The 27,750-nt window shown below is 44.6% G+C and overlaps 1 protein-coding gene across 1 annotated transcript in view; it reads right to left on the bottom strand.

The window, feature by feature from the left end:
- Nucleotides 1-2,718: 2,718 nt before the first annotated feature.
- Nucleotides 2,719-27,750, bottom strand: part of kcnk3a (potassium channel, subfamily K, member 3a) — a gene marked incomplete at both ends in the record, with an annotated part of 57,585 nt that continues 32,553 nt past the window's right edge. Inside the window, one exon of the mRNA XM_084151475.1 lies at nt 2,719-3,683. Coding sequence (XP_084007601.1) covers nt 2,719-3,683 — 965 coding nt within the window. The remainder of the gene's footprint in view (nt 3,684-27,750) is intronic.

The raw sequence follows: 27,750 nt of genomic DNA, 5'->3' as shown, positions 1-27,750 counted from the left end.
CTGACAACATTTAAGAGCATGACATCCATAGGAATATATTATTTAGGTACCAAAACATCAGGTGAGTTAGCATAAATTAAGTTCTTCAATTCAATGTAACGCACTGGTATCCAGCGCCCTAAAGCATACAATAATGTTATAAAGTGCAGCAGTGAACAAGACTAGAATGTCTACTATGCACAAAGTGAGCCCACATGATCTGTGTAAAACCCTATTATGAAAACATAAAACAAATGAATAGCAAACATACAGTAAAACAATTATACAGACAAGAAAAAAGCATTAGAAAGAAAATGACAATACTTTGCACAAAGTATGATAGGTTTTGAGGTTTGAGAGAACAATACAGTAAGTAACTAAAGCAAATCAAAAGTGTTTGGCTTGAGCTTGAACTTCAGTTACAGACACACAAGAGAGCCAATTGAGTTTTTAGAACACTTTCACAAAAAAAATGGGTTCTTCCCTATTAAGTACATTGCTTAAAAACAGTATCCATATAACAAATATATTTACATTTATTTCATTGATGATTATTGGGAGTAACACTTACAGTGGCTTGCAAAAGTATTCACCCCCCTTGGCATTTTTCCTATTTTGTTGCCTTACAACCTGGAATTAAAATTGATTTTGGGGGGGGTTGTATCATTTGATTTACACAACATGCCTACCACTTTGAAGATGCAAAATATTTATTATTGTGAAACAAACAAGAAATAAGACAAAAAAACTGAAAACTTTAGCGTGCATAACTATTCACCCCCCCCCCCCCCCCCCCCCCCCCAAGTCAATACTTTGTAGAGGCACCTTTTGCAGTAATTACAGCTGCAAGTCTCTTGGGGTATGTCTCTATAAGCTTGGCATATCTAGCCACTGGGATTTTTGCCCATTCTTCAAGGCAAAACTGCTCCAGCTCCTTCAAGTTGGATGGGTTCCACTGGTGTACAGCAATCTTTAAGTCATACGACAGATTCTCAATTGGATTGAGGTCTGGGCTTTGACTAGGCCATTCCAAGACATTTAAATGTTTCCCCTTAAACCACTCGAGTGTTGCTTTAGCAGTATGCTTAGGGTCATTGTCCTGCTGGAAGGTGAACCTCCATCCCAGTCTCAAATCTCTGGAAGACTGAAACAGGTTTCCCTCAAGAATTTCCATGTATTTAGCGCCATCCATCATTCCTTCAATTCTGACCAGTTTCCCAGTCCCTGCCGATGAAAAACATCCCCACAGCATGATGCTGCCACCACCATGCTTCACTGTGGGGATGGTGTTCTCGGGGTGATGAGTGGTGTTGGGTTTGCGCCAGACATAGCGTTTTCCTTGATGGCCAAAAAGCTAAATTTGAGTCTCATCTGACCAGAGTACCTGCTTCCATATGTTTGGGAAGTCTCTCACATGCCTTTTGGTGAACACCAAACGTGTTTGCTTATTTTTTTCTTTAAGCAATGGCTTTTTTCTGGCCACTCTTCCGTAAAGGCCAGCTCTGTGGAGTGTACGGCTTAAAATGGTCCTATGGACAGATACTCCAATATCCGCTGTGGAGCTTTGCAGCTCCTTCAGGGTTATCTTTGGTCTCTTTGTTGCCTCTCTGATTAATGCCCTCCTTGCTTGGTCCGTGAGTTTTGGTGGGCGGCCCTCTCTTGGCAGGTTTGTTGTGGTGCCATATTCTTTCAATTTTTTAATAAATAGATTTAATGGTGCTCCGTGGGATGTTCAAAGTTTCTGATATTTTTTTATAACCAAACCCTGATCTGTACTTCTCCACAACTTTGTCCCTGACCTGTTAGGAGAGCTCCTTGGTCGTCATGGTGCCGCTTGCTTGGTGGTGCCCCTTGCTTAGTGGTGTTGCAGACTCTGGGGCCTTTCAGAACAGGTGTATATATACTGAGATCATGTGACACTTAGATTGCACACAGGTGGACTTTATTTAACTAATTATGTGAAGGTAATTGGTTGCACCAGATCTTATTTAGGGGCTTCATAGCAAAGGGGGTGAATACATATGCACGCACCACTTTTCCGTTATTTATTTATTTGAATTTTTTGAAACAAGTTATTTTTTTTTATTTCGCTTCACCAATTTGGACTATTTTGTGTATGTCCACTACATGAAATCCAAATAAAAATCCATTTAAATTACAGGTTGTAATGCAACAAAATAGTAAAAACGCCAAAGTGGATGAATACTTTTGCAAGGCACTGTAAATATATCCCTTTCTTCTTTGTGAAAAAGAGACAAACTTCACTCACCAATCTTAAAATCAGGTTTTGTTAAGTCATGTGGCTTATCATGATGCACAGTTTCTAAAAATTCATAATCCCTCTATTTCGCATAAAAATATTTGTCTCTCACAGTGTAACATGTCATCTTATCGTTCAAACAATCTGCTCATAGCGAAGATCAATAACTTCAACCTTAATACGGCAAACGGTGAAGGGATGCTGAAAATATAGCAAGGATATAGTTCAAGGGTGCAAAACTTCGGTCTTCGAGGCCAATTCTTGTTTTTGGAAAATCAGTGGCATTAAACAATCATTTAAATGTGCCAGGCAAAAACACATCACCTCAGGACAGGGATCCCCTGAGGACTGTAAGTTGAGCACCCCTGATTTAGATCTTGGTTTAGTCCATCGAAAATAGTGCCACAGTATTAGGGTCTTTCCATGTGGTAGACAAGAGGTGGGGCTTGGTTCTTTTAAGCATTGAGTCCTCCAGACCTCTAGATGGAACTGCGCCGCTTGCTGTGTCCTAGTCTGTATGGGGTGAGGCTGTGCAGGCCCGTGGACACAGAGCTGATGGCAGAATGCGGGTGGTGCAAGCTGTAGACGCAGCCGTTGGAGTGAAGGGGGTGGAGGGGGTCGGAGGAAAAGGCCTCCCCCTGCTCCATGTAGGTGTCGGAGGTGGACAGGTCCCTGGGGATGATCATGGGGATGGAGTACTGCAGCTTCTCCCTGCTCTTGTACCACAGGCAGGAGCACATGGACTGAAAGTGGAGCACCTCCGCGTAAACATTGCGCAGCCCCCGCCCCGCTCCTCCCACACCACTGTTTCCGCCCCCTCCTGGTCCTCCCGCTCCTCCAGCTCCCCCACTGCACCCTGAGGCGGCCGAGGAGGAGGAGGGCGGGTCGGGGGCGCAGCGCGGGTGGTTGTGCCCTCCCGCCTGGCCGTTCCGGGAGAGGAGGGCGCGCTGCTCGGCATCCCGCTTCTCGTCCTCCGCGTTCATAGTCATGAAGCGCAGCACGACCAGGTTGAGGAAGGCTCCGATCACGGTCAGGCCGGTGAGGATGTACATGAAGCAGAAGGCCACGTACTTGGGGTTGGTCTGCAGCGCCTGGTCCTTCTGCAGAGCCACGTAGTCCCCAAAGCCGATGGTGGTGAGTGTGATGAAGCAGTAGTAGAAGGCGTGGAAGAAGCTCCAGCCCTCAAAGTGGGAGAAGGAGAGCGCACCCACGCACAGTGTGCTCATGCAGGAGATGAAGCCAATGGCCACCATGTTGACCATGGAGACCTCGGTGCGCCGCATGCCAAGGCAATTCTTCAGGCGGTGCAGCAGGTAGCGCACCAGGGTGTTGATGCGCTCGCCCAGGCTCTGGAACATGACCAGGGTGAGAGGGATGCCCAGCAGGGCATAGAGCATGCAGAACACCTTCCCTCTGTCTGTGCTGGGGGCAGCATGGCCGTAACCTAGGCAGAGAAGAGACAGGGGTATAGAGTCAGTGGGATGGAACAGACTAAATGTAGGCAGTTTCTTCAGTTAGTTAGTCAATTTAGTTATTTTAGTTACTTAGTTGAGTCAGTTGAGTTAGTCAGTTGAGTTGAGTTAGTTGAGTTAGTCAGTTGAGTTAGTTGAGTTACTTAGTTGAGTTAGTTAGTCAATTGAGTTAGTAAACCCGGTCAGAGGGGTGAAGGTCGAGAGTGCCAATTCAATACAATTTTATATTCTTAAAACAGTCCATCTGATTAATGTTGAGAGGCTCTGTGTTAGAATGCAGGGAGTTATGAATGCACAGCAGTAGTGGTGGTGAGATTGGCTCAGTATTGATGTCATGTGGGAGAGAGAGGACTTGAATTATTCATAACGAGTCAATCTCTCTGGGGTTTGGCGAGTATAGACCACTAAGGACAGTTGCTTCTAATTAGCACTTTACATTTTTTATGATATTTAAATAAGATCGAGAGCCATGGGGTTTGGAGGAGATGCACTTGCTCTCAATATGAATGCTCATTCATATTGAATACAGATCAGTTAGAGGTATTGTTTTTGATCATGTTACTGATAGGTGTACAAGGTTTGTATCATCATTAATTATACTGCATAATGGAGAAAAACAATTGGGTATGCAAGGGTGTTACCAGGCCAACTGAACAGGCTGTGACAGGATTGGTCCAAGCCAAACAAATACCAGAGGGAGAGTCCCAAATTAAGCAGAGAGCCCAACTCTAGAAGTCCATGTCATAATGAAATAATTACATATCATTCTACGATTGGCACAATTCTCTTAAAACTCTTAAAAGGGTTTCTAGGAGATGATAAACCGATTTTAGTGATCTTGCACTTACTGAGAGAGCCACTTAAAACCACTTGGGATGATAGAATAAGGTTTTTTTCAACACTTCACAGCAGTTCCTAAGAAATGACTCATTGGACACTTGCACCAGCTGAGCTGTCCAAGTTTATAAACCCACCGAACGAGTGATCTGCCATGCACCCTGGCACATTTCAGGTGAAATATTGTTCAGGTTGAAAAATCTACCTTTAACCGACTACCAAAAGTGCAGCCAACCTCCATCCCACACACATCCTGTCCCCCACATGTGTAATATAACATCGTTGTCAAGGGAAATGTATTTCCACGGGCAGCGGACCAGTTGCATGCGAGAGCCTTGCAACCCGGTCTTAGATAACAATGACGCTGCAAATGGAAAATACTGTCCAATTGTTTGAAAGTAATTACTTTGCCGTTTGATTTAAATTCAAGGGATATGGTTTTATTGTCACACCAACCTGTGTGGTTAACTAATCTGTCTCTCTGAAGGCAAATCAGTTTAAAGCCTTGCCTGCCACGCTGCCAAAAAAGACAACCATTACGAATGATACATCGCCTTTTGGAAAGTGAAAGCTGTCCTGGGCTTTGGCTTTGCATCTCTGAAATGAGAAGCCATAACTTTAACCTCCTGACGACACTTAGCTATTTTTAGTTTAATCTACTGTGCGTTAAAGCATATATCTCCCTATCCTGAGACGTCTTGTGTTATTTTCCGATGAGTTTTCCATCTTTATCTTTCTTCAACATGTCCTATAGGGGAGATGGAGAGGCTTTAACGGAGCAGAATGTTCTGTTTTCTCTTTTCAAAACGTGTTGACTTGATATTTATACCCTGTAGGCACCTGCACCTGCTACTTACCACAGGTGAGATAAATTAAATTAGCAGAGAATAATTTGCCTCCAACCATATATTTTGTATTTTATTTTTACTTTGAAGTGATTCATCTCAATTTCAGTTTAGATTAGTACACGTGAACACCAAACGTTTTTTCAATTTCAACTCATTTAGGAAGAAATAGTGAATCGTGCAAGGGTGCAAATATATTTGACCGCATCTGTAGGAACTAAACTGTTTAACAAAAAGTAATATTGAGATTGATCGACACCGGAATTTATCACGTAAACAGCGATATTTTCATGTTTGAATCTTTTCTATGTTTCATTCACTAAATGTACTGAATGTAACGGCTCAGTCAGCCAGGGCCGTTGTGTCAACAATGCCACCCGGCAGCCAGTCCTAATCTCTCATTGTCTCCTAATCCTCACGCTTTGTCACACCAGGCACCACATGTCACAGGAGAGCGATGTGATGCAACCTGGCACAGGTCGCGCCCTGCAGCTCCACCCATCTCACACCGCTTCCCTCACTCCATTGATACGCTCCCTGTTGTCAACCCTGACAAGGACTATAAAACCAAGGGATGAAGGTGGGATTACTTCACCAATTGATCAACAGGTTCTGTTGTCAATAACCTTGGGTGCGACCTCGATTGGTATTTTCAAGAACATTGCACTGCTGTCGTGGTTATGTAAATTCTTCATTATTTCTCCTTTGCGACATTAGCTGTATTAGCTCATTGCTGTATTCATAATTCAGCATAGCCCCTAGTCAAGACTGCTGTTGTTACCTTATGTCTGGACTATAAAAATTCCATCCTGGCCAGGCGATCCACATGCACCATTATACCTCTAAGCAGCAGCTTATGCAGAATGCCTGATGCCTAGTCTGCTGGTGCTGGTGTTGGTGTTCAGCCTAGCCGAGGGTTTCAAGGTTTCCCCCATGTCAATGTTCATTTCCCCAGTCCCTCAACTGAGGTCGAATGTGAATGGCTGTGGAGTGCCAACATAATTACTTATGGAAATATAGATATTGTGTGAGTGTCCTCTGGGTACTGGGTCCTACTCTTTAGAGTCCTTCAGCCAGGATGGTATACTGTAAGCTACAAAAGTGTTGAGAATGACACAAATATAAATTTTCACAAAGTCTGCTGCCTCAGTTTTTAGGATGGCAATTTGCATATACTCCAGAATGTTATGAAGAGTGATCAGATGAATTGCAATTAATTGCAAAGTCCCTCTTTGCCATGAAAATGAACTTAATCCCAAAAACCATTTCCACTGCATTTCAGACCTGCCACAAAAGGACCAGCTGACATCATGTCAGTGATTCTCTCGTTAACACAGGTGAGAGTGTTGACGAGGACAAGGCTGGAGATCACTCTGTCATGCTGATTGAGTTAGAATAACAGACTGGAAGCTTTAAAAGGAGGGTGGTGCTTGAAATCATTGTTCTTCCTCTGTTAACCATGGTTACCTGCAAGGAAACACATGCTGTCATCATTGCTTTGCACAAAAAGGGCTTCACAGGCAAGGATATTGCTGCTAGTAAGATTGCACCTAAATCAACCATTTATCGGATCATCAAGAACTTCAAGGAGAGAGGTTCAATTGTTGTGAAGAAGGCTTCAGGGCGCCCAAGAAAGTCCAGCAAGTGCCAGGACCGTCTCCTAAAGTTGATTCAGCTGCGGGATCGGGGCACCACCAGTGCAGAGCTTGCTCAGGAATGGCAGCAGGCAGGTGTGAGTGCATCTGCATGCACAGTGAGGTGAAGACTTTTGGAGGATGGCCTGGTGTCAAGAAGGGCAGCGAGGAAGCCACTTCTCTCCAGGAAAAACATTAGGGACAGACTGATATTCTGCAAAAGGTACAGGGATTGGACTGCTGAGGACTGGGGTAAAGTCATTTTCTCTGATGAATCCCCTTTCCGATTGTTTGGGGCATCCGGAAAAAAGCTTGTCCGGAGAAGACAAGGTGAGCGCTACCATCAGTCCTGTGTCATGCCAACAGTAAAGCATCCTGAGACCATTCATGTGTGGGGTTGCTTCTCAGCCAAGGGAGTGGGCTTACTCACAATTTTGCCTAAGAACACAGCCATGAATAAAGAATGGTACCAACACATCCTCCGAGAGCAACTTCTCCTAACCATCCAAGAACAGTTTGGTGATGAACAATGCCTTTTCCAGCATGATGGAGCACCTTGCCATAAGGCAAAAGTGATAACTAAGTGGCTCGGGGAACAAAACATCGACATTTTGGGTCCATGGCCAGGAAACTCCCAAGACCATAATCCCATTGAGAACTTGTGGTCAATCCTCAAGAGGCGGGTGGACAAACAAAAACCCACAAATTCTGACAAACTCCAAGCATTGATTATGCAAGAATGGGCTGCCATCAGTCAGGATGTGGCCCAGAAGTTAATTGACAGCATGCCAGGGCAGATTGCAGAGGTCTTGAAAAAGAAGGGTCAACACTGCAAATATTGACTCTTTGCATAAACTTAATGTAATTGTCAATAAAAGCCTTTGACACTTATGGAATGTTTGTAATTATACTTCAGTATACCATAGTAACATCTGACAAAAATGTCTAAAAACACTGAAGCAGCAAACTTTGTGAAGACCAATACTTGTGTCATTCTCAAAACTTTTGACCACGACTGTAGAACTGCTCTGTAAATGACTGTGTAGAGCTAGGTAGTGTATGTCTCTATTGGACTCTGTACTGCACAGTGCACACAGTCCTTCAACATGTTTGTTCTTTGTCATTATGGGGTAGTGTGTGTAGATTGATGAGAAAATAAAAACTATTTAATCAATTTTAGAATAAGGCTGTAATGTAATAAAATGTGGAAAAAGTCAAGTGGTCTGAATACTTTCCGAATGCACTGTACACTGTAGATGATAGAATAAGTATATATACACTGTCTGACTCTGTAACTGTACTCCCAGGCCTCGGGGCGTCTTGTGCTGCTGAACCAAGTCTCTCAGGTGACAGTTGAGGAGGCGCTGGTTGAATCCCGGGGCTGTCAGGACTGTCACGACCAGGGAACAACTCCACGGGACACAGGGAGGTCGGGAGTGACAGTCGGGCGGCTCGTCACTATCGGGCAGTGAAGCTGGAGGCGACAGGGCTGGGAGCTCCCGCAGTGGGAGTGTGGGGAGGCCCCTGTGACACAACAACAAGCCCCCTTTACCCTGTGCCCGTGTCCCCTCGCCCCGACATGATGACTCAGGATGTGTCAGTGGCTCTGGCTGGCACAGGGGGTTGCTCCTCCAAGGCCCACTCACATTGTCCAAACTGATTACAGTCACTGGGAGAGGAGAAGTGGACCATCACCCTATATGGCAGGTAGAGTCCACTAACTGTCGACTGAGAGATTAGATTGACGGCTGCCTGACTGACTGACCGACCGACCTATGAATCCATGACCAGCTATTGGAAAGTCATGTTGATATGATTTTCAGTTTGCTTCCATATGGCTGGTTTCAAATTCGTCTCCAGGGATCATAAGGAAAAATCATCTAAAACAATTGCTATGTGTATTTACAATCCCCTTCTGCAAACAGATTACTCATTTACCTAGTTATTATAAATAGCTAATCAATTTATAAATTACAGTGCATGTAGAATGCTGTTATTTCTAATCTGAAAAAAGAAAGGAGATGCTATTTCCACTTGGAACCGGCAGGTTCGCTTGACCTGGTGGTGGAATTATGAGGGAAATATGTCACGGTCAGAATATCTGTAGACACCTCCGCCACACTTTCATTTCTTAGATCTCCACCCCGAACGAATAGCGGATGAATAGCATGCTATTCTCAAGCTTAAGTTCAAGGTCAGAATACGAATATAGAGAAAAGTGTATAAAATAGGAATTACGTTCTATTTACGCACGCTTAACTCCGGTTGGAATTCCCTCCTAAATGACCAGCAAAAGCAGTAGACTCCATCTACGGCTTACTGGGTCCTTCATGAAACAGTATCAGTCACAACTGCCTTTGTCACGAATTCAGCCGAGGCTGCTCCTCCTCCTTGCTCGGGCAGGCTTCGGCGTTCGTCGTCACCGGAGTACTAGCTGCCACCGATCTATGTTTCTGTGTTCTACTTGTTTTGTCTATATTGCACACACCTGGTTCCAATTACGATAATTTGTTTCCCTATTTTACCCTCTGGTTCCCTCATGGTGTTGTGCGTGATTGTTCATAGTTTTTTTGTCATTGACATGTGAGTCTGTATTTTCTTCCCTGCGTGGAAGATATGTTTATTTACTTGTGACAAGTAAAGTACGTCGTTGACTAAGTTTTGTGTCCTGCGCCTGACTCCGTCCTACCGCTACACACTGACGCATGACAGCCTTGGAATGACCGAAGAAAGAAAAAGGCTCTTGTAATTTAGACACATTCTGGAAAGAAAAAGAAATAGACAACACCTCCCTAACGATACTAACCATATATAACCATCTGGGAATGTTCATTACCAGTGAAAGAAAGGCCACTTTGTCCTATGAACTATATGCTTTGTTTCTGAATTACTAACCAAACAAGACACATCAAAGCGAGACACCACAGATGGGGCACCAGAGCTGATTGTGTCATTATACAATTTCCACAATTACCATCTGAATGAAAATATGAAAATTGGCTAAACGCAATTGGGGCCTTCGAAAGATTAATTAGGGGTCAGAGTAAGGAGAACACAGGACTTGATAATGGTCACAACACACAGGTGCACCCTACACACCACCTTGTCTTCATTCCTCTGTCACTCAGTCCCTTCCCCCACTCTCATTTGGGGAAATTATATAATTCTGGGGGGGAAATTAAGCTAGACCCTACCCTGCCTGCAGCAATGGAGCAGTCCCTTATTGGAAGACCCAAAACAGTGAAATGGTTGTATTATGATGATTCATCCTTATAGAGCAGTTAATAGACTTTGCAATTTAGTGTGTAGGTTAGGTGAAAGATTTTGTAAGGACAAGGCTATATTTGTCATACATGGGGCAGCAGAGAAAAACTCCTAAAAGTATTCCATCATATAGGCAAAGCAATGCCAAGTATTTCAACGAGACCAAATAGCTTCGGCAGCCCTAAGAGTCTAAGTCTGCCTGCCACTTTACCCTTAACCTGAAGCCTCAACTTAGCCTTCAGGTACAGGACTGCGTCGTTATGCAATCACTCCCTCAAAAACGGATTTCACCATTTTTAATCCCCCATATTCATTTTACCAAGCCTGTGCTCGGCTTTACGCAGCGTTGAGCCATATTAACCTTCACGCGGATTTTCTCAATTAAATTCCTGATATCTCCCAAACGTTTACCCTACAAAATCTGGAGCTGGGTTTTAAACGATGTGATCTGTGTTTGGGACTTTGGGCACCTTTTGTGGCTATGTCAGTGGGTTCAATGGTTCAGCCTGGTCTGCACATGGGAGTGTACAGATTGGTTCCCCTGCATGTGACATGTGCTTTCCGAGGCATCCAACTGATGCATTTAACCATCTTGATTATCCTGATTAATTGGATGGAGATAAAAAGAGGCTTTGAAAACACATCAAAGGAGGGCATAATGTGCTTGTTTGGACCCTCTGCCCGGTCACTCTATTACATTTCCATTGATTACGGAGCACATTTTGTTCTCGCCAAAAAGACGAGGAACGTAACCTATTTATTAACCCGCAGAGCACATCACCTCGCATTATGGGCCGGGATTCTCAAAGAGGGTGATGAATGTATCAAAGATAGATTTAGGAGACATTCGTGAAAAGGCTAAGGTGTATTACAGACTGACCCATGTCTGGCAAGGAGCTGGAAATTAAAGAATCTTGTCCATGTGCTCATGAAATTGCAGGCATTAGGCAATGCCCAATAGGTATTAGGTATTTGAAGGTATTAGGTCATAAGTATTTTCCCATGGCAATGTAAACAAATGGGACTTGAAAAGGCCTATAAAGATGACGTAAGAAGACATGATACACACATACACTCATCTATCAAGATCACAAGCCATCAATATATAGTAAGAGGGAGTGGAGACAAGCCCCAGAGGAGGGGGGGACCATGACAGCAGAAGTGCCCGAGGTAGGGTCATGGACTCTGGGCTTCAACCCTGACTAGATGTCCTCAGACATCTGGAGCTCCGTTGCTAGCACAGACTGGAACATGTTCCGGGATTCTTCAGACAGCATTGAGGAGTACACCACATCAGTCACTGGCTTCATCAATAAGTGCATTGATGATGTCGTCCCCACAGTGACCGTACGTACATACCCCAACCAGAAGCCATGGATTACAGGAAACATCCGCACTGAGCTAAAGGGTAGAGCTGCCGCTTTCAAGGAACGGGACTCTAACCCGGACGCTTATAAGAAATCCCGCTATGCCCTCCGACGAACCATCAAACAGGCAAAGAGTCAATACAGGGCTAAGATTGAATCGTACTACACTGGCTCTGACGCTCGTCGGATGTGGCAGGGCTTGAAAACTATTACAGACTACAAAGGGAAGCACAGCCACGAGCTGCCCAGTGACACAAGCCTACCAGACGAGCTAAACCACTTCTATGCTCGCTTCGAGGCAAGCAACACTGAAGCATGCATGAGAGCACCAGCTGTTCCGGATGACTATGTGATCACGCTCTCCGTAGCCGATGTGAGTAAGACTTTTAAGCAGGTCAACATTCACAAGGCCGCAGGGCCAGACGGATTACCAGGACGTGTACTCCGAGCATGTGCTGACCAACTGGCAAGTGTCTTCACTGACATTTTCAACATGTCCCTGACTGAGTCTGTAATACCAACATGTTTCAAGCAGACCACCATAGTCCCTGTGCCCAAGGACTCTAAGATAACCTGCCTAAATGACTACCGACCCGTAGCACTGACGTCTGTAGCCATGAAGTGCTTTGAAAGGCTGGTCATGGCTCACATCAACAGCATTATCCCAGAAACCCTAGACCCACTCCAATTTGCATACCGCCCCAACAGATCCACAGATGATGCAATCTCTATTGCACTCCACACTGCCCTTTCCCACCTGGACAAGAGGAACACCTACGTGAGAATGCTATTCATTGACTACAGCTCAGCATTCAACACCATAGTGCCCTCTAAACTCATCACTAAGCTAAGGATCCTGGGACTAAACACCTCCCTCTGCAACTGGATCCTGGACTTCCTGACGGGCCGCCCCCAGGTGGTAAGGGTAGGTAACAACACATCTGCCACACTGATCCTCAACACGGGGGCCCCTCAGGGGTGCGTGCTCAGTCCCCTCCTGTACTCTCTGTTCACCCATGACTGCATGGCCAGGCACGACTCCAACACCATCATTAAGTTTGCCGACAACACAACAGTGGTAGGCCTGATCACCGACAACGATGAGACAGCCTATAGGGAGGAGGTCAGAGACCTGGCCGTGTGGTGCCAGGATAACAACCTCTCCCTCAACGTGACCAAGACAAAGGAGATGATTGTGGACTACAGGAAAAAAAGAGGACTGAGCACGCCCCCATTCTCATCGAAGGGGCTGTAGTGGAACAGGTTGAGAGCTTCAAGTTCCTTGGTGTCCACATCACCAACGAACTATCATGGTCCAAACACACCAAGACAGTCGTGAAGAGGGCACGACAAAGCCTATTCCCCCTCAGGAGACTGAAAAGATTTGGCATGGGTCCTCAGATCCTCAAAAAGTTATACAGCTGCACCATCGAGAGCATCCTGACTGGTTGCATCACCGCCTGGTATGGCAACTGCTTGGCCTCCGACCGCAAGGCACTACAGAGGGTAGTGCGTACGGCCCAGTACATCACTGGGGCCAAGCTTCCTGCCATCCAGGACCTCTATACCAGGCGGTGTCAGAGGAAGGCCCTCAAAATTGTCAAAGACTCCAGCCACCCTAGTCATAGACTGTTCTCCCTGCTACCGCACGGCAAGCGGTACCGGAGTGCCAAGTCTAGGTCCAAAAGACTTCTCAACAGCTTCTACCCCCAAGCCATAAGACTCCTGAACAGCTAATCATGGCTACCCGGACTATTTGCACTGCCTCCCCCACCCCATCCTTTTTACGCTGCTGCTACTCTGTTAATTATTTATGCATAGTCACTTTAACTCTACCCACATGTACATATTACTTCAACTATCTCAACTAGCCGGTGCCCCCGCACATTGACTCTGCACCGGAACCCCCCTGTATATATAGCCTCCCTACTGTTATTTTATTTTACTTCTGCTCTTTTTTTCTCAACACTTTTTTTGTTGTTGTTTTATTTTTACTTTTTTCGTTAAAAATAAATGCACTGTTGGTTAAGGGCTGTAAGTAAGCATTTCACTGTAATGTCTGCACCTGTTGTATTCGGCGCATGTGACCAATAAAATTTGATTTGATTTGATTTGAGACATGTGCCAGGCTGGATGCTGGATGTTAAACTGCCACAGCGGGAAGCTAAAACAATCTGTGGGTGGCGGGTTCAACTCTAGACGTCAGAGGGACTGTAAAATATGGGACACCTGTTGGTTCAATAAACAAAGAACATCTGCAATGACAGTGGAGTTTGTTAGGAGGTCCCAAAGCTTTACGATGCTACTCAGCCATATTAGCTAGCCCAGTTTTCCAGCACCGATGGCCACTTCAATCTAGTATGGTCATATCGTCACTGTGACCTGCTTACACATGACCCATCTGAGATACCGTACTTAGTGGGAACATGTAATCTTATAACAGCACACCCATTTAACATGTTATACGCCCTGTCTTCAAACCTCCACCATCTCTAAACTCTCATCATGTATCATCCAGTCCGTTGTGTTTTAGCCTGGTGCTCCAGTCCGTTGTGTTTTAGCCTGGTGCTCCAGTCCGTTGTGTTTTAGCCTGGTGCTCCAGTCCGTTGTGTTGTAGCCTGGTGCTCCAGTCCGTTGTGTTGTAGCCTGGTGCTCCAGTCTGTTGTGTTTTATCCTGGTGCTCCAGTCCGTTGTGTTGTAGCCTGGTGCTCCAGTCTGTTGTGTTTTATCCTGGTGCTCCAGTCCGTTGTGTTGTAGCCTGGTGCTCCAGTCCGTTGTGTTGTAGCCTGGTGCTCCAGTCTGTTGTGTTTTATCCTGGTGCTCCAGTCCGTTGTGTTGTAGCCTGGTGCTCCAGTCTGTTGTGTTTTATCCTGGTTCTCCAGTCCGTTGTGTTGTAGCCTGGTGCTCCAGTCCGTTTATGCTTCAGACAACTCCTCTCTGTGCTCGTTCATTGTGCCATGCTAAACAGCACAGTGTAGTATGTCGACGCTAGAATGTCTATAGCATGTACAGCCTGGGTCTCAGGCCAGTTGCGCCTGCCTAGCAAATGTATCGCTCTATGGGAGTTGCTCCAAATGCTTCGGTTCGACTGGCGCCTAGTCGAACAAGTGTGCTCACATACATTACTTCCTTAAAATAAGAAAAAAGCGGCAATAGTGCTGTTTGTCCATCTTAAGATGCCGTAGCCAGAATGAATCTAAGATAACTCAAGAAATCTGTCATTAATTTTGAAGATCTTAGTCACACAATTTTACATCTAAGATGTTTGGTGCAGTATTTCTCAACTGAATAAATTAGCATGAAAACGAGTCGTCTATCGTTGCATGACAACAAACACTTAATTGAAGAATCTCTACTGTTGACCAATTACAGAGGAAGGGGCGTAGACTTCGGCTAAGAACTTCAGCTTGCCACGAAACCATTACAAGTTGAGCGTAGCATTCCCAGACCGAATGTCAGTCTCCCCCTCACCACTTTAAACCATAGACCCCGGAGGAGACCCGCCATCAATTTCTAATCATGGACACCTCTAACTCCAAACAACCTCCTGATTGTTTATTCATGCACTCCAACACGGCGCTGGCCCCTCTCTTCCCTCCCCTCTCACCCCCCTTCCCTTCTCTCCATTAGTCCAGCGAGCTTTTGACCCATAAGAGACCCCTGCAAAACAGCTGCTCTCACAGGGCTCTCAGCGGTGTCCACGTCTACACTGTGAGACCAAGATTGCTTGGAATGCAGTTTTGTTGGAATAATAATTCAATTCGAGAGTCAATGAGTCTAATCATGTATCCTGAGTAAAAAACTAAATTGTACTAACTTTTACTGGCTTCATTAATGTTCAAATCAGCTAAAAGAGGAAAAAAAGGGGGGGGGGGGTTGTTAGAGGTAGGATATCTAAAACATTATTTATGTGATATAATTTATATTTAGAGCAGTTCCACTATGAGACACAATGATCCAGGAGAAAAAGTTGACACTAGTATTTATTAAATACAGTTGCTAGGCAGGCGCAACTGGCCTGGGTCCCAGCCTGGGTCATACTACACTGTGCTGTTTAGCATGGCATCATTTCCTTCATGACGTATCTGTTGACGCTAGTAAAAAGTAGTGCTTCCAAACCAACGTCATTTTCCACAGGTACAAAGTGAAGTGACTTCAGCTGATAGGAGCCAGGGGCCGGATGGCTCTCATGTTTATGCCAGCCTGTGATCTGTGACCTCAGGGGCCAGCGCAGGTCCACCAGCTCACACAGAGACCAGGACCATTTATTATCTGCAAGCTGATGTGACGCCGGGAGGAGAGACAGTACATTGGCAGCGCGGGACTGTTTTGGGTTAGGTTTAACTCAGTTACCCGTTGATGACATCATTATCAACCCCCAAAGAACTAGAGACAGGAAGGCATAGATCAGAGAGTCGTGACTTGGCTGACGCACCCCCGTCCACCCCCTCTCCCTTCCTCCAGCTTCACCTCCGCCACACACATCTGTACACAAGCACACACGCACACACACACCACGGTCCAAAAAGAATGAATGCAACCCCTCATGAAGGACAAGGAGCTGGCCTCCTGCATGTACAGGCTTTGTCAGTCAGTCCTCTAGTAGTCTAGATCAGGCTGTGTCAGTCAGTCCTCTTGTAGTCTAGATCAGGCTTTGTCAGTCAGTCCTCTAGTAGTCTAGATCAGGCTGTGTCAGTCAGTCCTCTAGTAGTCTAGATCAGGCTGTGTCAGTCAGTCCTCTAGTAGTCTAGATCAGGCTGTGTCAGTCAGTCCTCTTGTAGTCTAGATCAGTAATCAGGCCCATTATTTCCTATAGTCACTATGAAAACGTGATAAAATGACAGGGGTTTATTTACATACACTTTCTCCCAAGGTTCCTTTCAGGGAATAGAAGAGGAATCCTTGGCAGCACTCGGTTTTCCATGAGGTCATCAAGCCAGGCATTCCGAGCAGAGTGTGAGATCCCAGGAAGGATTAAGTGATTAATCAGTCACATGATTTATAGAACTGACACACAGTGGATTGGGACACTTTGTCATACCCAGTATAGGGACCAGGGGACATTTAGGGCTCAGGTACGTACGTAGAAGACAGGAGGTGGAAAGAGATGGTGGAAAGATGGGGAGGTGAGAGTAGGTGAGAGGAGGTGAGAGGAGGGGAGAGGAGGTGAGAGGAGGGGAGAGGAGGTGAGAGGAGGGGAGAGGAGGGGAGAGGAGGTGAGAGGAGGGGAGAGGAGGGGAGAGGAGGGGAGAGGAGGTGAGAGGAAGGGAGAGGAGGGGAGAGGAGGGGAGAGGAGGGGAGAGGAGGGGAGGTGAGGTGAGAGGAGATGTGGGGAGGGGAGGTGAAGGGAGGTGTGGGGAGGTAAGAGGAGGTGAGGGGAGGTGAGAGGAGGTGAGGGAAGAAGAGGGGAGGGGAGGGGAGGAGAGTGGAGGGGAGTTGAGAGGAGGTGAGGGGAGGGGAGGTGAGGGGAGGGGAGAGGAGAAGAAAGAAAGAAAATAGCACAGAGAAAATGTCCAAGAAGTGGACACATTTAGATTATATATAGTACCAGTCAGAGTCTAAATAGAGTTAAAAACAGTAAATAATAATGTTCTATAATTCTCTCTCTATTTGCATAGAATGGCAAAGTACTCGTTACTTTAATTATTAACCACTCAATGTAGTTGTGAGGAAGGCTCAAATTTGTTGTAATTTCTTATATACCGACTCTGTGTAGAGGTTTCTTTACAGGCTTTTAGACAGGTATCTCGAATGATGGCCACTTCCGTTTCAAGCATCCCATTTGTGACAAACTGTGTATGTGTGTGTGTCTCACCCTCTCCCTCTCCTTTTAAAAAGGGCTTTATAAATACATTTGGTTGGTTGGGTGTGTGTGTGTGTGTGTGCGTGTGTGTGTGCGTGCGTGCGTGTGTGTGTGTGTGTGTGTGTGTGTGTGTGTGTGTGTGTGTGTGTGTGTGTGTGTGTGTGTGTGTGTGTGTGTGTGTGTGTGTGTGTGTGTGAGAGAGAGAGATACATATATAGAGACAGAGACAGAGACAGAGACAGAGACAGAGACAGAGACAGAGACAGAGACAGACACAGACAGAGACAGAGACAGAGACACAGAGACAGACACAGAGAGAGACAGAGCGACACAGAGACAGAGACAGACACAGAAACAGACACAGAGACAGAGACAGAGACAGACAGAGACACAGAGACAGACACAGAGAGAGACAGAGCGACACAGAGACAGACACAGACACAGACACAGAGAGAGAGCGAGACAGAGACAGACACAGACACATACACAGAGACAGAGACAGAGACAGAGACAGAGACAGAGACAGAGACAGAGACAGAGACAGAGACAGAGACAGACACAGAGACAGACACAGACACAGACACAGAGACAGAGACAGAGACAGAGACAGAGACAGAGACAGAGACAGAGACAGAGACAGAGACAGAGACAGACACAGACACAGACACAGAGACAAAGAGTGTTATGGCACTGTGTATGTATGTGAAAGCATATGTACATGCTTAACTGAGTTCTACATTAAAGGACCTTGATTGGATTCTATCATATCAAACTATCATAAGATTTGCATAATAACCTTTCGAGATGAAGTCACTTAATTTCTTTCTTCAGGATTACAGCAGAGGTAGTAAAGCCTCAAGCCTTCTGGCCATTGTAAACACTGCACTCCACTACAAGCATTGCCAATATTGGTCAGGACATTCCAAAACACATCTTTAAGTAATGTGGCCTGACCAGGAAAAACACTTGGTAACACTTTAGTTAACGTTGACAGGTATGTTTTATTACTTGTTATAAGCACTTATGAGCCCTTATAATGTCTCATTATAAGGCTTGTAACATGTTTTGCAATTCTTCGATGGACTGAACATAGCTGTTATTTAGTCAGGATCATTATGAAATGATAGTAAGACATGGTAACACTTTCGTTAAAGCTGACATGTAGAATGCTTGATTATGGACCTTTATAATGTCTTATAAGGCTTGTAAAATGGCATGTCTCTCTATGTAACACATTTTCAACTGCCTGACATAATAGAAGGGTCATAGATCCGTAAGACAGGTGATAGGCGCTCATGTCTTATAATGCAATATAATGTGGTCATAATGCATTATAAGACTTGTAATAAGCACCTGTTACTGTTATTCCCCACGTTGAGTAATGAGTGACCCCTGTCTTCCTGCAGTGTCAGCATAGCCCTGTCACAGATGACATGTGGGGCTGAGCGGTGATGTGTACATCAGTGTTATACACATTACACTTGAACGCATACAGCAGGCTATTTATAGTAGGCACATACCTGTGAACCCCCGCCTGTGACACACATGATCGCTAACATAACATGCATGTCGTGCATCACGCATGTGGAAATATAGGGAACCGAGCAATGAAGTAGTAAGTCTAATGGCTGACATCTTCACAGGCCGGCTGCAATTTTACATGGTTATTTTATGCCTGCCTGGTGATTGAGTTATTTTCACTGTGCAGCCGGTTAATGTTTTATTCAGTCGAATGCTTAATTTTTTTTTATTGTGCCTCTCTCTCTCTCTCTCTCTCCCCCCCACCCCTCTCTCTCTCTCTCTCTCTCTCTCTCTCTCTCCCTCTCTCCCTCTCTCCCCCCCTCACCCCCCACTCTCTCTCTCTCTCTCTCTCTCCCCCACCCCTCTCTCTCTCTCTCTCTCTCTCCCTCTCTCCCCCCTCTCTCTCTCTCTCTCTCCCCCCCCCACCCCTACTCTCTCTCTCTCTCTCTCTCTCCCTCTCCCACCCACCCCCCATCTCTCCCTCTCCTTCTCCCTCGAGTTGACGAGTGGCTTTGCTCTCAGGAAACAGATGCTTGTTGCAAAGCGACATCTGCTATAGTCGAGGGTAGGCAGTGAAGGAGGGACACTGGCAGACACACTCCGATCCCTCGGATCACTTTACTCTCGTCACAAATATAACAATAAAAACAATGTAGAGCACTCCTGGATGAAAGAGATACGGTTCCCAAGGTTGATAGGTAGCCAATAGTACTCACACCTTCACTGGATGTGGTGGGGACAGGGGAAGAGGGGTCTGGGGATTGGGATGGAAAATGGACCCAGAGTGGTTGGTTGAGTGGGTGGACTGGTGCCAGCAGGTCTCTTCAGGAGTGGATGGGTTCACTGATACTTTGTTTTGGATCAGTGAGCCGGTGTATCAACACATAGACAGGCAGCCATGACAGTTGTCTAGGCTATGGGCTTTGGGTAGCACCAGGGGCATATACTGTACCAAAACACACACACCCGTGACACATCACTAACATACACACACCGACAGCAGGCAGGCGTGCAGGCTCAGGCACAGACACACACACACACAGACAGCTAGCACGCACACACTCGCACACATGCGCAAACACACATACTCTCACATACATGACAGCTGGCTGATGCTGTATGAGAAAGGCTCTATACCAGAGTCATGGATACCCAAACCCTCTCTCGTTGGGCTCCGAGCCAAATGTAAAAGCTATCACGTAGCATTGCACAAGCCTATTATAGGGCACCCTGCATAATGACCAGTGACTTAACATGCAATTAAATCAAGCAATGGATCTTATTTAGCGGTTATATGAACCGCTATTGTTCCTCCTGTGTCTCTAGTCTAAAACATGTAACAGTGTTGTAGTACTCGAGTCCGGTCTCAAGACCACATATTGAGTGTCTCTGTCTTATCTCGGTGTCGGATACATTTGTGTTCGGTCTTGACTCGGTCTCAGACAGTGAAGACTAGTAATTTCTTCCTGAGACCAGCTGAGACCAGCGGAGTAAAAAACTCGTAATTATCAGCTTCCATTCTGTTAGTGCATACAACACTCCTTTCTTGAAACATTAATATCATAACAGCCTTATCTATTATAGACATGTTTGCGCAGTTGTGAACCTATAGGCCTTCAGTCCCTTACAAAAAAAGATTGCAGTCAGAGTGCAGTGTAACTGCAGTACACTGTAGTTAGAATGCAGTATAACTGCAGTATGCTGCAAATGCTATGTCCAAAATAGCTGTTTTTTTACTGCAGTAATTTTGCAGTGTAACTGCAGTTACAGTGCAGTATAACTGCAGTTCAACTGCACTACACTGCAGTTATTCTGCAATTACTGCATCCAAAATACCACAGTCGACTGCAGTTACTGCACTTTTACTGCAGTTTCAAAACGGCTATCTTTTTTTGTAAGGGGTGTGTGACAGGTTCGTGATTCTGAAAGGACAGCAACCGTAATACCAGCACACTCTTGTATGAGAGTGCACTTTCTGTAAAACACAAAGGGCCGGTGGTGTTGCCGAAGGTATATGCAAGTATAAACCATATACCCACTTTTTATTCAGTGGGCATTGCATATACTCACTTCTTAATCCCTACTGATGCGTATCAAAGTAGTGTTTGGAGGTATACGACTTATCAATGATGTAGTACAATAGAGAAATCATGCACAATCACAATCCACCCACTGTGGAGCCAGGCCCTGACAGGCCCACCCAATCAGATTGATGTGGTTTAAGCATTGTTGTGGACTTAGACCATCACATTTTAGTTTTTTTTCTATTAAAAAAAGAGTGTGATTTTGAGAGGGAAAATCTGAAAGATCCATAGGAAAACACGTAAAAAAACATAGGAAAACATAGGATTTTTCACACAGAGTGCCTTTCCTTCGCTGGGCGGGCCGTTTGGGAACTTTATGGCAAAATTAGAGTATACCCACTTCTCCATGCATCCCTACACCACTGCATAGGGCCGATGGAAAGACAGCATTAAGCGTTTCCCAACCGAAATGTCCAACTATTACTTCCCATTGCAAAAAACATTTCACGTTTAGCACACAAAGTAGCCGGTGACCTAAAGTTTAAAGTGGAACTGACAGCGTTTTAAATACTTTGCAGATATGAAATTCCAAATTTATGCGACAAAACCAACTTTAAGAGGTTTTGGAAATAGGTTCTACTTGAATCAACGTTCCATGATGTACACTAAGGCATTGTTGGCAGAATAGATGGATGCAGTACAATGCATGATTAATATAATTAACCAATATATTTCTTGGTAGTCCAAAATATATTGCTATCAGGTTGTAAATCACAGCTGGCCTGGTACATTGTTTGCTGCTTCCATTCGGGATGCACTGTTTCAGTTTCAATTACTCAATATTCTGGACAAAAACAGACGAATGTAACTAAGGTTGGGAATGTCAATACAAACAAACTAGCAAGTGCAATGATCACAAGTCAGTCATAACGTGGCTAATAGACTAGCATATCTATTTATGTAACAAGCTAAAAACACGGAGCCTAACGTTAGCTAGATAGCTAGCTGCTAGGAGGATGTCATGTCATGCCATTGAAGGAGTGGGTGAGTGACTGACTTTTTCCCTTCATTTCATTTTTCGTTGGCTATACACAGCTAGAGATGCAGGTGTCATTTGGTTAGCTAGCAAGAACTCGAACGACTGTTATCCAGTTAGCATATCTCTTGCGTTCACAAATTTACTCTGGCTATCTACTCCGATTTCAGAGCACTCGTCTGAGTGTGCCAGAGCGCAGAATAACTGATAAATATACGAATGTGTAACACCTGCTGAATATGACCGGTGTCAGTAAACGTAGGCAAAAAAAGTAATAGTTTGTCAAGAACGCTCTAGATAACATGTAAACAGCCTAACCAGCTCTGCTACGGCGAGTAAAATGGTCAGAGTGAGGTGTTCTCTCATTTATGTCTGGAAGTAGCTAGCTAGCAAGCTAGCCAACTTTAGCCAGTTAGCTTGGGTGCTTGGTTGGGACAAGCATGCATTGGCAGGCAAGCGGCAGAAGGATGAGGAGGCTACAATTCCCCAACGTTTATCAGTGCAATTTTGATGGCCAACTAGTTGAAAAAGTTTGAGAGGGTTTATCTAATGTTCCTTTGTTAGATTTTAGCTCATCTTGCTCTAGTTAGCATTAGTTGTTGATCTTGTTGTTGTTGAGGTGCATAACGGAGGGAGAGAGAGCCTACCTTTTCATGGTTGTTTGATCAATAGGACTGTAAAGTTCCCAAATGTAAGAGGTCTCCCAAGATGTTTACATATTTGCAGAAATCCATTAAAGTGTATTTTGTGTCTTTTGGCGAATGCGTTCTAAGGATCTAATGTCACGCTGTTGCAACTGCCTGTAAACACACAGTCCAGTTCAAAGTGAATGATGGCAGGCCCATGTGGCAAATGGCTTGTTTGTATAAAGGCCTACTGTAGTTCTGATTGGCTATAGCGCTCCGGTCTGTGTAGACTCCGGTCCTGGACAAGTCAGATGTTTTTATTCGGTTTTATTTACTGCAGTGTCTATTAATTGGCCAAACGCACGGCCACTTTCCCGTTCTATATTGCTATAGAATTTTCACAAATGCCTTTGTATACATAATTCCCAAACATTCTAAGAATTTATGAAAACTTGAAAATGACCATATCTAAGTGGTCACTTGTCAGAAAATGTTTAAGAAAGTGTTTTATTCTTCCTGGCGGTGTACAGTATATGAACAGATTTTAATAAGATTTCATGTTGATAAAATGCTGTCAGTTCCACTTTAAATGCAACAATGTTTCACACACATAAGTTATTTTCAAAGAGATGGCTAACAGCAGCAAGTGTGCTGCAATAAAAAACACAGTTCCACTCACCAGATGATGATCATTTGAAACGTAACTTCTTGTTGAAATGTATTCTTGAAAAGGGAGAAGCTAACAAATTAGCAACAACATCCTCTTTGATAACACCTGCTGCAGCTGCTGCAAACTAGCTAGACCGTGGGGAAACTACTGCTCACTATTGTGCAGTGACCCGTTGCCCTTCAAGAAGGCAGAAGTTTTCATACGTTTTTGTAAAAATGGTCCCAACCATTAAGTCAAAATGTGATTGGTTGATTCCACTATCTCTCCAAAATGTTGCCCTATTACAGTTGAATGGCAGATGCCTTTATCTAGCTTCTAAAGGCCTAGCCAATGGCAGACTTAGCTAGCTAGATTTATCTCCTCAGAGACCAGCAAAGAAAAATCCTGATTGTATATTTTTTATCTTCAGTGTTAACCCTTTCCTTTCCAACAAAAACTGAAGAGATTAAATCAGAACATAATTGAAAATAATAATATTAAAAGTATTATTTTATTATTATAATTATTATAATTTTATAAATCCTTAGCCCTTCTCTGAAGGCGTAGAAGGCCCATTGGGTTAGTAATCATTTGTAGAGTGGCTCTATTTTACCTCAGCATACATTTTTTCACTATTCTGAATGTCTAAAGAATCCATATGTTGTTCTGAAATATGAACACAAAAATACTGGACATTTTGAACTCTTATTATGGTGGTGATTTTACAAAATGACAATCATGGTCTTAAATTGGACTCGCATTTTTCTGGTCTCGGTCTTAACTCGCCCCCCCTCCCGGTCTCGGCCTTGACTCGGTCTCACCCCCCCTCCAGTCTTGGTCTTGAATCGGTCTCGCTTTAGGTGGTCTCGAACACAACACTGACATGTCATCTTTTGTTTCCCTTCTGACATTTGTTTGAAAGTTCTTATGCAAATGATAAAGGAGTATGTAACACAGTGATGTCAAACCAAATGAATCGTAGCTTCGCTTCAGGCTGTCTTGTGGTTTTTGTGTTCTCTCTTGTATCTTGTAAACCTTATCCCCAAAAAATAAACCTCTCATCATATGCATGTTTTTCTTGATAATGTATATTTCACAAGGCACTATTGAACTGATCAATCAGGAACATAATGTGCGGCAAACAATTATCTGTTCTGGAGAAAGGGATGTTTTGTTGTTTGTGACCTAGCTCTGGTCCAGGTCGCACTAACACCCTGGACCCTGTATGCGGTAGCCCAGCTAGCTAGCTGCTCAGGCTAACCACGTGGGGATGGACAGACAGGGAGGAGAAGAGATGGCATTGGCAGGCCCAAACTCCCTTCTGATCTGCATCCTAGGATCCTTGTCCTAAATCACAACCAGAAGAGGACTGGCCACCCCTCTGAGCCTGGTTCCTCTCTAGGTTTCTTCATAGGTTCCTGCCTTTCTAGGGAGTTTTTCCTAGCCAGCGAGCCTCTACATCTGCATTACTTGCTCTCTTTGGTGTTTCTAGGCTCGCCTTCTGTATAAGCACTTTGTGACAACTGCTGTTGTAAAAAGGGCTCTATAAATAAATGTGATTGATTGATTGATTGCATTACTAGGGATAAGCCCTGACCCTGACACCCTTTTTTCACCACCACACATATCCAAATGAATGAAATCACAGGGAATAGAGGAATGGATATGCCACTTTCACCGCTTCTCTCCCACCCACAGCCATGATATCGGAGTGATATCTAATGGAGGTCTCCAGCCCCACATCTGGGTTCTAACAGTATTTTTTTGTTTTTCTTAAAATACTTTGAGTGTTTGATTGAGCCTGCCTAGAGTGCCATGTGGGCGGGGTTTGAACTTTTCGGACTATTCCATTGTGTCCCATTGCACCAAGCATGCTAAATCAAGCATAGTTAACGTATTTGATCAAATACACAAACAAAAACAAATATTATTTCTCCAGACCGCTACTGGAACCCAGGAACATCTCAGTTAGGCCTGTGTGTCAGTGCTCCCTTCCCTTTGTCCTTTTCAGTCACGTAAAATATATGTGTTCATAAGCTCCCTACTATCTCAGCCCCCAGGGGTAAACACTGTTCATCTATTATTGTTATTGCTATTATCATTAGTGTGTGTGACGGTCTCCTGCATCAAAGGTGGCTCCCAGAGCTTAAATCAAACGCAAAAACAAAATGGAACATACAGTTGTCGAAGGAGGAGACATGATTCAGCAAGGCAACTACAATCACAGCTAGGGTTCCAAAGGAAGAGTATATTACTGATAACTTCCAAAGGGAGGGAATATAACTGGTAACTTCCAAAGGGAGGGCATATTACTGGTAACTTCCAAAGGGAGGGTATATAACTGGTAACTTCCAAAGGGAGTGTATATAACTGGTAACTTTCAAAGGGAGGGTATATAACTGGTAACTTCCAAAGGGAGGGTATATAACTGGTAACTTCCAAAGGGAGGGTATATTACTGGTAACTTCCAAAGGGAGGGTATATAACTGGTAACTTCCAAAGGGAGGGAATATAACTGGTAACTTCCAAAGGGAGGGTATATTACTGGTAACTTCCAAAGGGAGGGTATATAACTGGTAACTTCCAAAGGGAGGGTATATTACTGGTAACTTCCAAAGGGAGGGTATATAACTGGTAACTTCCAAAGGGAGGGTATATTACTGGTAACTTCCAAAGGGAGGGTATATTACTGGTAACTTCCAAAGGGAGGGTATATTACTGGTAACTTCCAAAGGGAGGGTATATAACTGGTAACTTCCAAAGGGAGGGTATATAACTGGTAACTTTCAAAGGGAGGGTATATAACTGGTAACTTCCAAAGGGAGGGTATATAACTGGTAACTTCCAAAGGGAGGGTATATAACTGGTAACTTCCAAAGGGAGGGTATATAACTGGTAACTTCCAAAGGGAGGGTATATAACTGGTAACTTTCAAAGGGAGGGTATATAACTGGTAACTTCCAAAGGGAGGGTATATAACTGGTAACTTCCAAAGGGAGGGTATATAACTGGTAACTTCCAAAGGGAGGGTATATAACTGGTAACTTCCAAAGGGAGGGTATATTACTGGTAACTTCCAAAGGGAGGGTATATAACTGGTAACTTCCAAAGGGAGGGTATATAACTGGTAACTTCCAAAGGGAGGGTATATTACTGGTAACTTCCAAAGGGAGGGTATATTACTGGTAACTTCCAAAGGGAGGGTATATTACTGGTAACTTCCAAAGGGAGGGTATATTGCTGGTAACTTCCAAAGGGAGGGTATATTACTGGTAACTTCCAAAGGGAGGGTATATAACTGGTAACTTCCAAAGGGAGGGTATATTACTGGTAACTTCCAAAGGGAGGGTATATTACTGGTAACTTCCAAAGGGTGGGTATATTACTGGTAACTTCCAAAGGGAGGGTATATTACTGGTAACTTCCAAAGGGAGGGTATATAACTGGTAACTTCCAAAGGGAGGGTATATAACTGGTAACTTTCAAAGGGAGGGTATATAACTGGTAACTTCCAAAGGGAGGGTATATAACTGGTAACTTCCAAAGGGAGGGTATATAACTGGTAACTTCCAAAGGGAGGGTATATAACTGGTAACTTCCAAAGGGAGGGTATATTACTGGTAACTTCCAAAGGGAGGGTATATTACTGGTAACTTCCAAAGGGAGGGTATATTACTGGTAACTTCCAAAGGGAGGGTATATTACTGGTAACTTCCAAAGGGAGGGTATATAACTGGTAACTTCCAAAGGGAGTGTCACGCTCTGGTTCCGGGACTTGGTATTTTAGCCAGAGTGTGTTAAGTATTGTTGTGTTTAGGTTGGTTGGGTGGTTATTGGTTGTTTCTGTGTTTGGTTGAGTGACTCCCAATCAGTGGTAACGAGTGTCAGCTGTCGGCTCGTTATCTCTGATTGGGAGCCATATTTAAACTGTCATTGTTCACCTTGGGGTTGTGGGTTTTTGTTCTATGTTCAGTCGGTGTAACTGAGGACGTCACGGATCGTGTTTTGTTTTGTCGTGTGTTTCTACATTAAAATCATCATGTTCACTCCCAACGCTGCGCTTTGGTCGTACTTCATTGGCGCCCGTGACAGAAAAACCCACCACAACGAGACCAAGCAGCAGTTGGATAACGAGTGGTGGAGCCAGAAGAGCGAAGGTTGGGAGAGGACTATGGAGGCCTGGTCCACCGAGAGGAGAGACCCCCAGAAAATTTTTAGGGGGGGGCTCACGACGTCGGGGCAGAAGGTGTACGGCCCGGAGGAGTGCAAGAGGTTGGCAGATATGGCCGCCAGTTTAAGGGGGCCACTGGTTACGAAGGGGATGGAAAGTGTGGAGGCACGGCGAGAGGTACTGGGGGGTGTTTCCAGTCCGGTCCGGCCCGTTCCTGATCCCCGTGTAGGGCCAGGGGTGTGTGTCCCCAGTGCGGTTCTGT

The sequence above is a fragment of the Coregonus lavaretus genome (assembly GCF_964263955.1).
Source record: "Coregonus lavaretus genome assembly, chromosome: 33".
Taxonomy (NCBI): Eukaryota; Metazoa; Chordata; class Actinopteri; order Salmoniformes; family Salmonidae; genus Coregonus; species Coregonus lavaretus.
Note: the sequence above shows the minus strand (reverse complement) of the source record. Positions and strands in the feature narration are given on the sequence as shown.